The 16,605-nt window shown below is 47.6% G+C and overlaps 2 protein-coding genes across 5 annotated transcripts in view; one reads left to right on the top strand and one right to left on the bottom strand.

The window, feature by feature from the left end:
- The window catches only part of SH3BGR (SH3 domain binding glutamate rich protein), a 55,749-nt gene extending 55,375 nt beyond the window's left edge, over nt 1-374 (bottom strand). The window contains exon 1 of the mRNA XM_077879241.1: nt 108-374. Within this exon, the coding sequence (XP_077735367.1) occupies nt 108-152 (45 nt within the window). The 5' untranslated portion in view covers nt 153-374. The remainder of the gene's footprint in view (nt 1-107) is intronic.
- A 6,094-nt stretch (nt 375-6,468) lies between these two features.
- Nucleotides 6,469-16,605, top strand: part of LCA5L (lebercilin LCA5 like) — a 49,370-nt gene continuing 39,233 nt past the window's right edge. For 3 of the 4 annotated variants that reach the window (XM_077879229.1, XM_077879226.1, XM_077879230.1), the window contains exons 1-2: nt 6,556-6,679; nt 8,367-8,559. The gene's annotated coding sequence lies outside the window, so the exon portion shown is untranslated. Of the gene's footprint in view, nt 6,680-8,366; nt 8,560-16,605 lie in introns of all 4 variants that reach the window. The other variant, XM_077879227.1, reaches the window with a different exon arrangement.

Below are 16,605 nucleotides of genomic sequence, written 5' to 3'. Positions count from 1 at the left end.
AAAGCTCAGGCCAACGCTGGGCCACAGCCGCTGCTTCTGCCTCCCCGTCTGAGTTGCTCAGAAAGTACGACAGGAAGAAAGCCCCACGGATTCCATCAGACACCTACCGCTATCGAACCAGAAGATGTGGCAACAAACACTTTGATAACCATTTTGACAGTCGGAAAGAGGGCTCCCCCCAACACACCCCCGTGAGGGAACGCGGCGCTAGACGGATCCCGACCGCGGCCCGGCCGAGCAGGTAGCAGGTGCCAGGTGCAGGTGCAGGTGCCAGGTGCGAGCTGGCGGCCGCCCAGCGCCGTCTGAGCCCCTGCGCCTCCCTCCGCAACTTAAGCCCTGCGCCTGCCCCAGCGGCGCGGGCAGCGCGGACTTCCCAGGCCATTGGCCCGGGACGAGGGGGATCCGCCAGGCGGAGACAGGATTGGTTGATAAAAGCGGCCACTGACTTTGAACGCCCGACAACAGCCCCTACAAGGCCAGGCTGCGCCGCGCACCAATCAGGCCGCCGCGCACCAACCAGGCCGCCGAGCACCAACCGGGCCGCCGAGCACCAACCAGACCGCCGAGCAGCAACCCCGCGCACCCGGGCGCAGGGAAGGCCCAGGAGACCCCAGCTTCGTCCCCGAGGACGCCGTGAATGCCAGGCTTTCTGCAAACAGACGGCAAGGGTCCGCAATAAGCCACACGGGCCTTGAAATAAGCAAAGGCTTCCTGCACTTTCAAGTTTTCCGACCCGTTTAAAAAAAAAAAAAATTCGGTGAACTCTTATACAATAGATGCCTTTGTGCATGGCCCGTTTCCAGTTTTCTCCCCTTACCACCTGTTTCTCCTAAAGAACAGAAGCTGACAGGCCGCAGACGTGTAAGGTTTCACTGACATCCCAGACAAGGCGGAGCGGCAGAGGCGGGCTGTCAGCAGGGATGAGTTCAACAAGTTAAATGTCTTCACTCTTTCAGAGACGTTGGGAGAAAATAAATGTCTGTAACAGTCTCTTTTATTTATGCAGATCATTAAATCCAGTAAAAAGCCCAAATGCTACCGCCCATTTTTCTAATGGGTTTCAAAATCAAGCTCAAGGACATATGAGAGGAAGTCACCAGGGGGGTTATTTACTCCTCCTAGTTAACAGTCTCTTTTGTTTCTCACTTTCTCGCTGTCTTTCCCTCTCCCTGCTTCCCTCTCTTTCTTTTTTTTTCTCAAGCCCCTGCTACTCCGGGAGGAGGTGGTTGGTACTGTCATGCTGGAGCGACGAGGGGTCTGTAGGCCTTCTTTACCTGCCCCCTTCACCTGAGTCCCAGGGCCCTGAAGGCCTCCTGCCCTCCCATAGGATGGGTGTCTGATGAGAAAGGACACCCCACCCCTGCAGCATAGCTCAAATTCATCTACATCAGAAAGAATGATTGAGAAAACCACCTTTTGGGATCCCTGGGTGGCGCAGCGGTTTAGCACCTGCCTTTGGCCCAGGGCGCGATCCTGGAGACCCGGGATCGAATCCCACATCGGGCTTCCGGTGCGTGGAGCCTGCTTCTCCCTCTGCCTGTGTCTCTGCCTCTCTCTCTCTCTCTGTGTGACTATCATAAATAAATAAAATTTAAAAAAAAAAGAGAAAACCACCTTTTAACTTAGAGCCTCACTATGCAAAGTTTACTCCCAAAATTAGGCCCTTGGTGAAGATGGTTAATGGCTCCCCAAATTTAAGTCATTAGCATTGTAAATTTTACTTTAAAACCCACCAATGATTATAGGTCATTTTTGCTCCTCTTCTTTCCTGTAATTCCAGAATTATAAAGTAACCTTATACCATTTTTGTCATACAAAGTATTTTCTCCAACACCTTAGTCTCAAATTCTACCACACAAGCATGCCATTTTTCTCCAAATATGATTTAAGAGAGTAATAAACTATGCATATTTCTCAATGACTTTGTAAGTCAGTAATAAACTATAGCTGATTCTCATGAGCTCTAGGGAATATACAACTGCTAATCATATGGGGCAACACTGCCTTGGACAATGACACGCCCCTTCCATCCACATGCCCTAGGGAGAAATAGCCTACTTAAAGTAAGAATTAACAATTTTTAAGTGTCTCCCATGTGCCAGAACTTCCTTAAGTGCTTTACAGAAACCACTCCTTTAATCTGCACGACACTAACAGTGGGTTCTACTCCTATCACTCCTTAAGGATGAGGACAGGAGGGGCACCTGGGTGGCTCAGTGGTTGACCCTCTGCCTTTGGGCATGATCCTGGGGTCCTGGGATTGAATTCCATATCAGGCTCCCTGCACAGAGCCTGCTTCTCCCTCTGCCTAGGTCTCTGCCTCTCTCTCACGGTCTCTCACGAATAAATAAATAAATAAATCTTAAAAAAAAATAAAAATAAAAGGATGAGGACAGAAAATGGTGCATTCATGACGTGAGCCCAATTCATCTATCTCCAGGCCATACCAGAAAAACTCCTGACACTACCCTCACATTCCTAGTGCACCCTCTGTGCACTATGGATAATTTTTAGAACTGTATCCTTTTAACAATGACAATGAAAACATACAAATTAGAAATTTGAAAACTGTAGCTGATAGATCTTTTCATTTATGACAGTGACACCAATAAACTTCAAGATGATTTTTTAACTATTTATTTTTTATTGGAGTTCAATTTGCCAACATACAGCATAACACCCACTACTCATCCCATCAAGTGCCCCCCTCAGTGCCCATCACCCAGTCACCCCCACCCCCCGCTCACCTCCCTTTCTACCACCCCTTGTTCATTTCCCAGAATTAGGAGTCTTTCATGTTCTGTCTCCCTTTCTGATATTTCCCACTCATTTTTTCTCCTTTTCTCTTTATTCCCTTTCACTATTTTTTATATTCCCCAAATGAATGAGACCATATAATGTTTGTCCTTCTCTTATTTCACTCAGCATAATACCCTCCAGTTCCATCCATGTCAAAGCAAATGGTGGGTATTCGTTGTTTCTAATGGCTGAGTAATATTCCATTGTATACATAGACCACATCTCCTTTATCCATTCATCTTTCGATGGACACCGAGGCTCCTTCCACAGTTTGGCTATTGTGGACATTGCTGCTAGAAACATCGGAGTGCAGGTGTCCCACCAACTTCAAGATAACTAATAGGAATACCAAACATTCCAAGGAAGTCTTACAATAAAGCTCACCAAATCTCTGCCTTAGAAAATTCACTTCAGGTATAAGCTGTGTGCTTCAGTAAAAGGCAGAAGGCTTATCATTTCACATCCCTAGTCCCTGATGCTAAGTGAAATAATAATACTTTTTTTTTTCAAAAAATTTTCAGCTTTGAGGTATAATTGACAGATAAAATCATAAGATACATTGTGGTGACTTGAGGAACATACACTATGAAAAAATGATTTTGTCTAATTTTAATGATAAAAGTGTGAGATATTGACTCCAAACTTCACAGAGATCCTGAGATGATCTTAGAATAAATGGTATCAGATGCTATGCTTTGGTCTATATAATGTTATAGGCAACCTAAAATGAGAAATAAAGGCATATTTTTATCATGTAGAATGACAGTGGTGACCATCAGAGTAACAGTAGTGAGTTGAATAATGTCCCCCCCAAAAAAATTCGTGTCTCCCCTAAACTTCAGAATGTGACTTTATTTGGAAACAGGATCTTTGCAGATGAAATTGGTGAAGGATCTTAAAATGAAATCATCCTGGATTTCAGGTGGGCTATAAGCCATATAACTGATGTCCTTACAAGAAAAAAAGGCACACAGAGAGACACAGATAAAACATCGTGTGAAGACAGGGATGGGGAGAAGAGTGGTGCTGCCACAAAGCCAAGGAACATCAGGAGCCAGAGAGGCAAGGAAGAATTCCTCCCAGAAGCTTTCAAAGGGAACATGGCCCTGCCAACACACTGACTTCAGACTTCTTTCCTCCAGAACTGGGAGAGAATAAATTTCTGTTGTTTTAAGCCACCAGGTCTGTGGTGACTTGTTATAGTGGACTTACCCAAACTCATACAGAGAAATAAAGGCATATGTTGATATGTAGCAGAATTACTAAAGGTATTTCTTCAGCTCTGGACTCCCTGGGTCTCTCTCCCCTAGATGGAAAAGAAGCAGAAACAAATTCTATAGATTGAGAACAGCTAGCAAAGAAGAAGAGAGACCATTTGGATGGGAAAGGAAGCTCTGAGGGGCCCCATCTTTCAGGTTCCTCCAGTCCTGAGTATCAGGGTTGGGAGGTTCACTTAATAATAAACTGTCACTTTTGTTACTTTTGTTGCTGTCCTGGAAGCATCACCAGCCATACATCAGGCATCTTTCCAGGAATGTCAAGTCTAGGGACACTTATCTGCTGTATGTCATCCTAGAGATGCTGCCCAGATCACCCCCGACAAAAAGCACCACCACCCACCTTCTAGGATTAACTCACCATCTAAGGTTGTAGAAATACAGCCTACCAAAATTAAGAATGGGTACCCTAACAGCACAAAAAGGAAGGAAGTAGTGACATGAAGGGGAAGCCTTGCCCCCTACCTACCCCTAAAAAACTAGATCTAAACAGAGTCACTTTGGAAATGCCCACTACCCCTACTACATAATATGTAAATCAAAAATCATAAATAGAAAATGTGATAAATTTAACTCTACACAAATATCGAAATGCACTGTAAACAAAATTTGAAAGTATTTGACAAACTGGGGGAAATATTTACAACACAAACCACAAACCAAGTTTTCATACAGCAAATCTGAGTTTCAGAGAACATAGAAAGTTCTACAAAGATGGACACTGAGTGAAAAATGGGCAAAAGGCAGGAAAAAGAAAATCACAATGTATACATGATTACAAAAAATTTGAAAAAAATGTCTATCCTTCCTAGAAAATATGTGAATAAAATCAAAGTAAAGTGTCCACTTTTGACAATAAAATGGGCACACATTTTTTAAAGAAATAAAAAAAGATTATCCCCAATGTGGGTTAAGGATTGGGGCACATTTGCCTGGAGGGCAAACTTTCATATACCTTCAGAAAGCCTTAAAGTGAACGTTTCCTTTGATCCTTCAATATCACATGTAGGATTTATTCCAAGGAATCAGGGGTGACCTCTGCTAAACTTAAACATAAAACTATCAGTTATTTTGCCAGCAGATGGGTTTAGTTAGGAGTAACAAAGAATTCCAACTTGGGAACTATGGCAAAACTTCAGGCAAGTTCAACAAAGAAGAGGAACATGATTTTATGGAAAAGAAAGAAGTTGGGAGGGATTCAAAAGTCCACCTGAGAAAGCAAGCGTTCAGGGTGATGACTTTCTCATTGACTGAGTTATAGGGGTGGCCAATTTCTTGTAGGAGATGCAACAGGTATCTTTCCCTGTTGGGCCCATAATTGATCATTCTTTCCTGTTGACACTCTTCTGTTGGAAACTGTAACTGACACTTCTGTTGGAGACTGTAATTGAGTGGTAAGGGCTCTCCCTTGTAGCCTCAGACCTACATTAGCGATGTTTTTCCCTTTATTAATTTTCACACCTCAAAGATTCACTTATAGGGATATTCAACATTTGCATTAATACAATGTGGGTTGGGGGGGAGAAAAGAAAGGAAAAGCGAGGAGGAAAAGGAGAAGAAGTAATATATGTGTTAATGCTGCCTATGCAGTCCTTTAAAATTCCTATGTCATTAAAAATCACCTACAATCATCATCTAGGTGATTTTTTTACAGCAATTTTTTAAAAGATTTTATTTATTTGAGAGAGACAGAGATACAGACAGAGATAGAGGGAGAGAGCACCAGTGAGGGAGGAAACGGAGAAGCAGGGTCCCCACTGATCAGGGATCCCAAGGGGGTGGGGGGTGGGGGGAGTAGATCCCAGGGCCCTAGGATCATGACCTGAGCCGAAGGCCCACACTTAATCCACTGAGCCACCCAGACGCTCCCATCTAGGTGATTTTTAATTTTCCTTCCTACTTTGCTGTACATTCTAAATTCCCTACAACCCACATGCATGCATTGCTTTGCAATCAGATTTTCTTTCACCAAAGAAATTCATCTTTATAAAGAGAGGTCAGCCGGAGTGTTCTGCTCTCTGTCCACTTCTGCGGGCAGAGGCCTCGATTCTACACCTGCTCACCTGGGCCCACCCCCTTCCCGGGGGGAACCCGGCGTCTACACCTGCCTGCCCAGCAGCCCACCTGGGGCGCGCTGCTCGGGGTCCGTGCACCCCCGGGCAGGGAACCAGACATGCGCCCTGGACTCGGATTCAAACCACCAGTACGTGGCCGAGCGCGAACGAGAGCGCGAAGGGACAGCGGCGCTGCGGCGGGATCGGCGCGTCAGCCCCAGGGCGGCCGGGGCGAAGGCGGCGGCCCCGAGCTCCGAGCTCCGAGCCCCCGCGGCGGGAGGCCCCGGCCCGCGTCGCTCCCGCTCAGCTCTCCAGTGCGCAGGCGCCGCCCCGCCCCCGGCCCCGCCGGTCCCAGGAGGCGCCGCACCCGGTTTCCATGGCGACGCGCGGGCGCCCCGAGGCTGGCGCTGCGGCGGGAGCGCGCGGAGCAGGTAACGGCCCGGCCCCAGGCAGGGCCTCGCTCAAGCCTCTGGGCCGCCCGGTGCCGCCGTCCCTCAGCGCCGGCCCCTGCCCAGCTCGGGCCGCGCCGCCTCGCTCTCACTGCGGCTGGTAACGTAGCGGGGCCGCCGGCCGCCGCCTCTCGCAGAGCGCGCCCTCCCCGCCGCGACCCGGCGCCTCCGCCCTCGCCGCCCCCCGCGCCCCCGGGGCCCCTCCGCTCGCGGCCCGCCGCCGGGGCTTCGGGCGGGGGCGGCCCCGACGGGCCCGGGGACGGCCAGGGGCAGGCTCCGGCCGGAGCTCCGAGGCGTCGGCGTCGGCCCCGCCCCCACCCGCATCCCCACCTGCACCCCCACCTGCGGGCTCCGGCTGGAGACCTCGAGGCGGCCGGGCGCCGCTGTCAGCCCCGCCCCCACCCCACCTGCGTCCCCACCTGCACCCCCACCTGCGGGCTCCGGCTGGAGACCTCGAGGCGGCCGGGCGCCACTGTCAGCCCCGCCCCCACCCCACCTGCGTCCCCACCTGCACCCCCACCTGCGGGCTCCGGCTGGAGACCTCGAGGCGGCCGGGCGCCACTGTCAGCCCCGCCCCCACCCCCACCTGCATCCCCACCTGCACCCCCACCTGCGGGCTCCGGCTGGAGACCTCGAGGCGGCCGGGCGCCACTGTCAGCCCCGCCCCCACCCCCACCTGCATCCCCACCTGCACCCCCACCGGCGGGCTCCGGCTGGAGACCCCGAGGCGGCCGGGCGCCGCTGTCAGCCTCGCCCCCACCTGCACCCCCACCTGCGGGCTCCGGCGGAGAACCCCGAGGCGTCAGCCCCGCTCCCACCTGCACCCCCACCTGCGGGCTCCCGCCGGAGACTCCGAGGTGGCCGGGCGCCGCTGTCAGCCTCACCCCCACCTGCACCCCCCCTGCACCCTCACCTGCACCCCCACCTGCGGGCTCCGGCGGAGAACCCCGAGGCGTCAGCCCCGCCCCCACCCGCACCCCCCCTGCACCCTCACCTGCACCCCCACCTGCGGGCTCCGGCGGGAGACCCCCGAGGCGTCAGCCCCGCTCCCACCTGCACCCCCACCTACACCCCCACCTGCGGGCTCCCGCCGGAGACTCCGAGGTGGCCGGGCGCCGCTGTCAGCCTCATCCCCACCTGCACCCCCACCTGCGGGCTCCGGCGGAGAACCCCGAGGCGTCAGCCCCGCCCCCACCCGCACGCCCCCTGCACCCTCACCTGCACCCCCACCTGCGGGCTCCGGCGAAGACCCCATGGCGTCAGCCCCGACCCCACCCGCACCCCCCGTCCTGCACCCTCACCTGCACCCCCACCTGCGGGCTCCGGCCGGAGACTCCGAGGCGGCCGGGCGCTGCTGTCAGCCCCGCTCCCACCCGCACCCCCACCTGCACCCCCACCTGTGGTCTCCGGCCGGAGACCCCGAGGCGGCCAGACGCCGATGTTAGCCCCGCCCCCACCTGCACCCCCACCTGCGAGCTCCAGGCGGAGACCCGGAGGCATCAGCCCCGCCCCCACCCCCACCCCCACCCCCACCCCCACCCCCACCCCCACCTGCGGGCCCCGGCGGGCACTTTCGTCCTTCCCTGAATCCGGTGCCTGCAGGCTCCCGGCTCCCACCTGCCGCCCCTCACCCTAGCGCTGCCCTCTCCTTATCCCCAGCCCGAGGAGATGTGGATTCTTTGAAATGTCTGCCCTGTGCGTGTTCCTGGCTCGCTCAGCCTTGGAGCCCTTTGTGCACAATTTCCCCGTCGCGCTGTACCATTTCGTTACCACCCTTGTGCCAACAGGTGACTTTGTTAAGACGGGTTTTCCCCGACCGACCGTGAACCTGTTCTCTGTCTACACTCGCTCCCTCGATGAATTCATCCAGTCTCATAAAGACCAACGAGCCCCTAAAGTGTGTCTCCAGCCCTGACCCTCCCCGGGACCTCAGACCCAAGTACTCAGAGGCCTGCCCACATCTACGCTTGGATGTCTAAGGCAAGTCCTGACGTTCCCTCACACCTGTTCCCCCTGCACTTTTACCCACCCCGTTACTGGAACCCGCTGTCCAGGCCTTGAGGCCCTCCTTGACTCCTGTTTTCCCCTCCCCACATGCAGTCTGTCAACACATCCTTCATAGCATCCCCTGAACGGATGCACAGCCCCACCTTTTCTGCCAACCCCCACCTCCCCCAGCCCCGTACAGGCCACGGGCATCTCCTGCCTGGATTGCTTCGGCAGCAGCTAATTGGTCTCCCTCTCCTGGAATGTGGACAGCCTTACCCTGTGTTCCCTGTCATTTCAGCTGATTATGGTTTTCTTTTAAGGATATGAATTTCATAATTTCCATAGATAAAAAGTAACTTAGTATGTGTTTCGAAGAGAGTTTGTAAACAGGTAGCCCAAGCTACATAAACACTGCGCTGTTAACAGGCTAAGCATGGAAAGATGCCCCTTAGCTTTCTTGGGCATATGACTGTGCCCCTGGATAGAACTCTGCCTATGTCTCTGCCTCTCTCTCTGTCTCTCATGAATAAATAAAATATTAAAAAAAGAAAGAACTTTGACAAGAACTTCAAAATTGTACAGAAGAGTAAAACAATACAGAGCCTCCTGCCAACTGAGAAAAAGAAGACATGTAGGAATTTAGGTTCTATTTATTCCCTACATTTTCGTTTTTGGGGTTTTTTTTTTAGAAAGCACCAAAAGGGGCAGCCCCAGTGGCTCAGCGGTTTGAGCGCTGCCTTCAGCCCAGGGGGTGATCCTGGTGTCCCGGGATCAAGTCCCACGTCGGGCTCCCTGCATCCAGCCTGCTTCTCCCTCTGCCTGTGTCTCTGCCTCTCTCTCTCTCTCTTTCTCTCTCTGTCTCTCATGAATAAATAAAATCATAAATAAATAAATAAATAAATAAATAAATAAATAAATAAATAAATAAATAAATAATAAAAGAAAGCACCAAAAGAGGCAAATTGAAATGGAGACAAGTGATCATCCCAGTGCTGGTCATTTTGATAGTGAGTGCCTGGGCGCTGGTTCTCCAGTCAGTAGGTCACAGAGTGATGCAGGGATTGATAGGACAGGTCCTCGCCCTCAGAGAGCTAATGGCGCCCACGCACCTGTACCTCCCAATCACAGACCCCCCAACTCCCATTTTTTTTTTCTTCTTCCATCAAATGAAACCCCAGTTGACCAAAGCAGCATGGCAGGATTGCTGCAGCCTGTGGAGGGTCTAATAGGATATCATAAGATACTGCAGATCATAAACCCCCCACTTTACTCAAATTTGATCTCACACTGCTGTCACTTGCTAGAGGAACGTAAAGCTGCCTGACAGGAATCTCCTCAAGCCCCAGCTACCACAACTGCAAGCCTTACCTACAGCCATACCCATGTTCCCCCTCCTAGCCAAGGCCACCCCTCCCTGTGCTTTGGATCTCATCCCCACCCACTTGCCAGAATCCTTCCGCTTTTGTTATCAGCTGTCACCTGTTCCATCTCAGCTGGCTCTTTCCCTTGGCTTTTAAACATGCTCCAGTGTCCCATCACAAAAGAGAAAAAAATCTCCCTTGACCCCATGTGCCCCTTCATTTTCCAGCTATTGCTCAAACTCTCATTCCCTTCAACAAGCAAACTTTTTTAAGAATTGCCATCTTCCATGCGTCCATTCCTTGTGTCTCTCATCCCTTAGGCCGCTCTAGTCTGCCTTCCACCCTTATCTCTATACAAAACAAAACCACTGATCAGACACTTCCGGGCCTCTTCTTGCTCAATCTCTTGGCAGCATTTAAATTTGACACTCTGCTCCCATCTCTTGAAACACTGTCTTCCTTTGGCCTCTGTGCCCCCCTCCACCCCCACCTCTTTCTGCTTTTCCTACAGCCATGCTGGCTCACTCTCCTGGGCTCCTTAATACTGCAGTTCCTCAAAGCTCAGTCTGTTTTCATCGCATTCTTTCCCCATGCCCCCATATTCTGACATTAGGCACAAACCCATGCCCACCATCTCTATGCTGTGGACTCCCAACTTAATCTCTCCAGCTTGGCCCTCTTTTCTGAGCTGACCTGTATGTCTAGCTGGCTTATTGATCTTGCCTCTTAATTCCTCTCAGAGACCAACTCCATGTGCAGAAGACCAATCTCCCACCACTCCTCCCAGCTGGGACCTCTTCCATTGGCAGCTAGGATTCCTCCTTGACCTTTACCCTTGCCCCTTTGCCCAGTGGCTCACCGAGCCCTGGCGACATCACCTCCTGTACATCTTTCACTACTTTTAATTGCCACTGGCACTTAGTCCTAACTGCCACCTTCTTTCACCAGCCTTCTGAAATCCTCCCCTGTATTCTCTTCTCCACACTGCAGCCAGAGTAACCTTCAAGAAGCAGAACAAATTATGTTATCTCTTCCCTTTACTCACTACTAGCTTCCTGTTGCTCTTGAATTAAACCTGCCCTCCTGTGACTGCAGCTGCTCACCCTCACCTACCTCCGGAGACTCATTGGGAACCACTGGGACCCAGCCACATGGGCCTTATCTACCCACCAGGCCTTGGAACTGTCTTTTCTCTCCATCCGCAATGTACTTCCTTCCTACACTCCATTCCTTTTTGCATGATTAGTTCCCACTGACCTGTCATATCTCTGCTTAGATGGCCCTTCCATAGAACTTCCAAGGTCACTGTCTGGATCAGGTTTCTTTTTTTTTTTTTTTTAAAGATTTTATTTATTTATTCATGATAGCCACAGAGAGAGAGAGAGAGAGAGAGGCAGAGACACAGGCAGAGGGAGAAGCAGGCTCCATGCACCGGGAGCCCAACGTGGGATTCGATCCCGGGTCTCCAGGATCGTGCCCTGGGCCAAAGGCAGGCGCCAAACCGCTGTGCCACCCAGGGATCCCTGGATCAGGTTTCTTTGACATATATCTCCACAGAGTTGTCTCTTTCCTCTAAAACACTTAGAACAGTCACTATTGTGATTATTTTATTACCAACATATAAGCAACATGAAAAGAGAAACGTTTGTGTTCATTACATCCCCCATGCCTCAGACAGTTCCTGGCACATAGAAAGCTCTCAAATATGTGGGGTTTTTTTCTTTTTTTTTTTTCAAATATGTGTTGAAAGAATGCATAAAATTAACATTTTAATGTGTAAGATATATCAAGAGTAGGGTACTTTAGTACAATTTATTAAAATGGAATAAAATTCTAGTAAAAAATAGGTCAACATTGAGAATTAAAAAGAAATGTGGCAGTGGCCAGGAGGGGGAGCTGAAAATTTACACTTCTAGAAATTTAGCTCCAGTATTTGTTAGAGTCATGCGGTCTGTCACACTTGCCACCACTTGGCGGAAGTAGAGAGGCACAGCTTCTCCTTTCTCATCCTGAAGACACTTCTTTGGAATACTCAGCCTGGTAATGAATTCAAGGCTTTTGTCAAAAGTAAATAAAACATATCAAGTTGTTAAATAATCAAACCTACTCACTTGTCTATTCCCATCCAATTACTGAACGTGGCACATTTTCATATTATCAGATAAAGCTTGAACTTTCTGATATACAAATATAGTATATTTAACTCGTGGATTTTCATGCTGGACTGGACTTTAGAAGTTACTGAGCACAATTAGCTAACCTCAGACATTGAACGGCTGAAGCCAAACAACTAGCTCTGTTGACAGAGCTCACACTGTAACTCACATATCTGGCCACACATACCTTTTTTTTTCCTTTTATAACATACTCCCTTCCTTCTTAACCAGTGTTCATTCTTAAATGTCCCTTCTTCAATATTAGAATAACCACATTTCTGAAGCAAAAAATTGGGACACATAATCTTAAAAGCAGATGCGATGTTTGAAATAGTGTTTTTGAAAACCCTTATGATAGGTGATCATCTTACCTATGTGATAATGTTTTTTTATAAGACAAAGAGTTTGTCCATTCATTTAACATTCTGCTTAATTTTGCGTCAAAGAGTCTGTGTTAAAGAGTTTTGTTAAAGAGCTCAGGCCTTCCTTTGTTCTGTAGGAAGACTCTCAAGCTGGATCCGCTGCCGGTTCCTCATGACCTGACTGTGGCCATGCTCCTGGCAGGAAGACCATTGAAATGACTCTGTGTACGCCACAGGCACAGGGAGGCGTAGGCCATCTACATGTCCCATCACAGGGGATGTGGGTGTCTGCCAGGTTCCTCTAGAAGGTCACCATCTTTTCCTTTCTATTTGATTGGTAGTGCACCAAATTCTATTCCTTGTCAGTCCTACATTTACCAGCCTTTAGCATCCATTGACAACACCTGCCTATCTCAGCTACCTCTGTGATAGTTGTCAAATCTTCATTATCTGTTCCTACCACTCCTTATTCATTTATTAGTTGTCATCCTACCCTAAGGAAGAGTTTTCTTTCCTCATCCATTTAGTTATTCATTATATCAGGATGGACTCACAGATTCCTACTTTATTTTAGTAGGTTGTTATCTTGTAGCTTCATTTATGTTGATGCTGAAATTGTCCTAGATTTGACCAGTGAGAACTTCGTTAAGCTGGCTTCTGTGTCCGTTGACATATCAGCCTTATCCTGTACTTTCCTTGCTCTGGGCCTGGAGTCACACATTCCTCCAAGGAACCTGATTCTTCTTAATGGAGAATGGTATTTTAGTAGAGGTTGGCACTCACTATGGTCACTATTATCGGGGTATCATTGTTTCTAGGCCCCTCTTGCTTCCTGAATGCTGGTGAGAGAGTCTGCTGTCTTCTCCAGTTAGTTCTTCCAAAGCAAATAATCCCAACTCCACAGGGTTGGTCATGTTTTTCCTAAATGAAGCCCAAGCGAGTTTAGGCAAGATGGTTTCTGGGAGCCATTAAGTTACTTCCTCCAAAGGATTTGAACTCACTCTCTTCTTTGACTTTTTGAAACCTGTAATAGTGTATTTCATTTATATTCTAATAGCACGCTCTTAGATTTTCCACATAATCTGTATTAGTGTCCTGTGGCTGCTGTAACAAACACAAAACTCAGTGGCTTAAAACAACTCAAATATATTCTCTTACAGTTCTAGTGATCAGAAGTCTGGAATGAGTCTTAGGGGCTAAAATTAAGGGATCAGCAGAGCTGGTTCCTTCTGGAAGCTCGAGGGGTGAATCCATTCCCTGGCCTTTTCCAGCTTCTAGAGCAGCCTGTATTTGGCCTTTGACCCCTTCCTCCATCTTCAAAGCCAGAGGCAAAGTGGGTTTTTCTGAATCTGCTTCCTGCATCACACTGCCATCTTCTGACCAGCTCCTGGGGCCCCCTCCATAGGCCCTTGTTCTTATATCAGGCCAGCATAGCTAATCTCCCTGCCACAGGGTCTAGGGATTCACAAATTCTGGAGATTAGGACATTCTTGGGGTGGCCTGGGTGCCTTATTCAGCCCACACAGTATCAAATGGAAATCTTATATCTTAACAGTGGGATTTTAATTCCTTTCTTTATGGCATGTGATGGGCCATAAGCCCATATAGATAAGCCATATATATAGATATAGATATATCTATATCTACAGATATTCTATTTATATATAGATATATCTATATCTATATATAAATGATGGGAGGGGAGATAGGCTATACATCCAGAAACCAAAACAAAAGCAAATCCTTACTGTACTGCTTACACTAAATATCATAGATATAGATAGTGATTAGAAAATGAACATCTCGGAACACCTGGGTGGCACAGTCAGTTAAGCATGTGCCTCTTGGTTTTGGCTCAGGTCATGATCTCAGGGTCCTGGGATCCAGTTCCACATTGTGCTCTATGCTTAGCATGGAGTCTGCTTGAGATTCTCTTCTCCATCCCCTCCCCCACACTCTCTCTGCCTCTGTCTTTCTCTCTAAAACAAAATCTTTAAAAGCAAAAGAACATCTGAGTTTTTTTACATATCCATACATGCAGAGATATTTCATCCTTCTATGTTTTCCACTATGCATAAGTATATTATTATCAGTGTATTAGTGTATTATTATTAATCATAATTACAATTGATACTTTATCCAATCCTTTTTTTTATCCAATCCTTTAATTTTTGCCATTCTGATGGATTAAACTGGAATTGTTTTCATTTGCATTTCACTAATTGAGAGCAAGTCTGAACATCTTTTTATATATTTCTTGGTTGTCTGTGGTTCTGTAATGTGTTGATATACTTCGCCCATTTTACTAGTGCATTATTATTATTACGGAAGTTAGCTCTTCATCATATGTACTGAAAATAGTTTTCCCATTTTCTAATGTGCCTTTCAACTTTATGATTTTTTTTGTTGTACAGAAGTTTTTTGTCTTATTTATTCAGGAGACACACAGAGAGAGGTAAAGACATAGGCAGAGGAAGAAGCAGGCTCCCTGCGGGGAGCCTGATGCAGGACTTGATCCCAGGACCCCAGAATCACAACCTGAGCCAAAGGCAGATGCTCAACCACTGAGCCACCTAGGTGCCCCTGTACAGAAATTTTAATTTTTTATGCAGCTACTTTTATTGTGTCCCTGGTGGTTTACTTATTTTCAACATGTACATTTTTACTTCATCTGATATTTACTTTTTTTTATTTAAATTCAATTAGCCAACATATAGTATATCAATAATTTCAGAAGTAGAGTTCAGTGGTTCATCAGTTGCATATGACATCCAGTGCTCATCACATCACATGCCCTCCTTAATGCCCATCACCCAGTTACCTTCTCCTCCACCCCCAAAATTGCTAGAACTCATACAGGAATTCAGCAACATGGTAGGATAAAAACCTGTGCACAGAAATCAGTTTCATTTATTTCTATACACTAACAATGAGAAGATTAAGAGAAATTAAGGAATTAATATATAGTGTAAGCAATACAGTAAGGATTTGCTTGTTTTGGTTTCTGGATGTATAGCCTATCTCCCCTCCCATCGTTTATTAAATGTCCACTTTTCTACACCTTTATCTTATACTAGATTCACTACATATGTGTTTCTGTCTCTGAACTTTTTTTTTTAAGATTTATTTATTTATTCATGAGAGACACAGAGAGAGGCAGAGACACAGGCAGAGGGAGAAGCAGGGTCCCTGCGGGGAGCCAGATGCATGACTCAATCCTGGATCCCATGAGCCGAAGGCAGATGCTCAACCACTGAGTGACCCAGTCATCCCACTGTCTCTGAACTTTATTCTGAAATGTTGCTCTGTCCATTCAAGCGCTGGAGTCAAGCTGTTTTAGTGCCTGTAACTTTCTATCTCCCCGTCATTCCTGTTAAATCCTTTGGGTTCTCCCATATCTGTTTTTCCATATGAATTTAGTGTCATTTTGTCAAATTTCAAAAAAAATTGTTCTTGGATTTTATTAGGAATATTTTTATTATGTAGATAAAAGTAGGGAGAATTTATAGCTTTCTCATCTGGTCTCTCCACTTACATAAATCTTATTTATATTTCAATAGTTTTAAAGCTTTCTCTGTATTATTTGTATTCAACCTGTATCAGATGTTTTTAAATTCTTAGCTGATACTGTAAGTGGGATATTTTCATCATTTTCGAAGTCATTTTCATTTACATATGGAACAATGGATTTAAAAAAAAATTTTATTGGAGTTCAATTTGCCAACATATAGCATATCACCAAGTGCTCATCCCGTTAAGTGCCCCCTCAGTGCCCGTCACCCAGTCACCCCAACACCCCACCCACTTCCCCTTCCACTACCCCTTGTTAATTTCCCAGAGTTAGGTGTCTGTCATGTTTTGTCACCCTCACTGATATTTTCACTCATTTTCTCTCCTTTCCCCTTTATTCCCTTTCAGTAATTTTTATATTCCCCGAATGAATGAGACCATATAATGTTTGTCCTTCTCCGATTGACTTACTTCACTCAGCATAATACCCTCCAGTTCCATCCATGTCGATGCAAATGGTGGATATTTGTCACTTCTAATGGCTGAGGAATATTCCATTGTATACATAGACCACATCTTCTTTATCCATTCATCTTTCGATGGACACCGAGGCTCCTTCCACAGTTTGGCTATTGTGGACATTGCTGC

The sequence above is a fragment of the Canis aureus genome, chromosome 30 (assembly GCF_053574225.1).
Source record: "Canis aureus isolate CA01 chromosome 30, VMU_Caureus_v.1.0, whole genome shotgun sequence".
Taxonomy (NCBI): domain Eukaryota; kingdom Metazoa; phylum Chordata; class Mammalia; order Carnivora; family Canidae; genus Canis; species Canis aureus.
The sequence above is the reverse complement of the archived record's forward strand: the minus strand, read 5'-3'. Positions and strand labels throughout refer to the sequence as shown.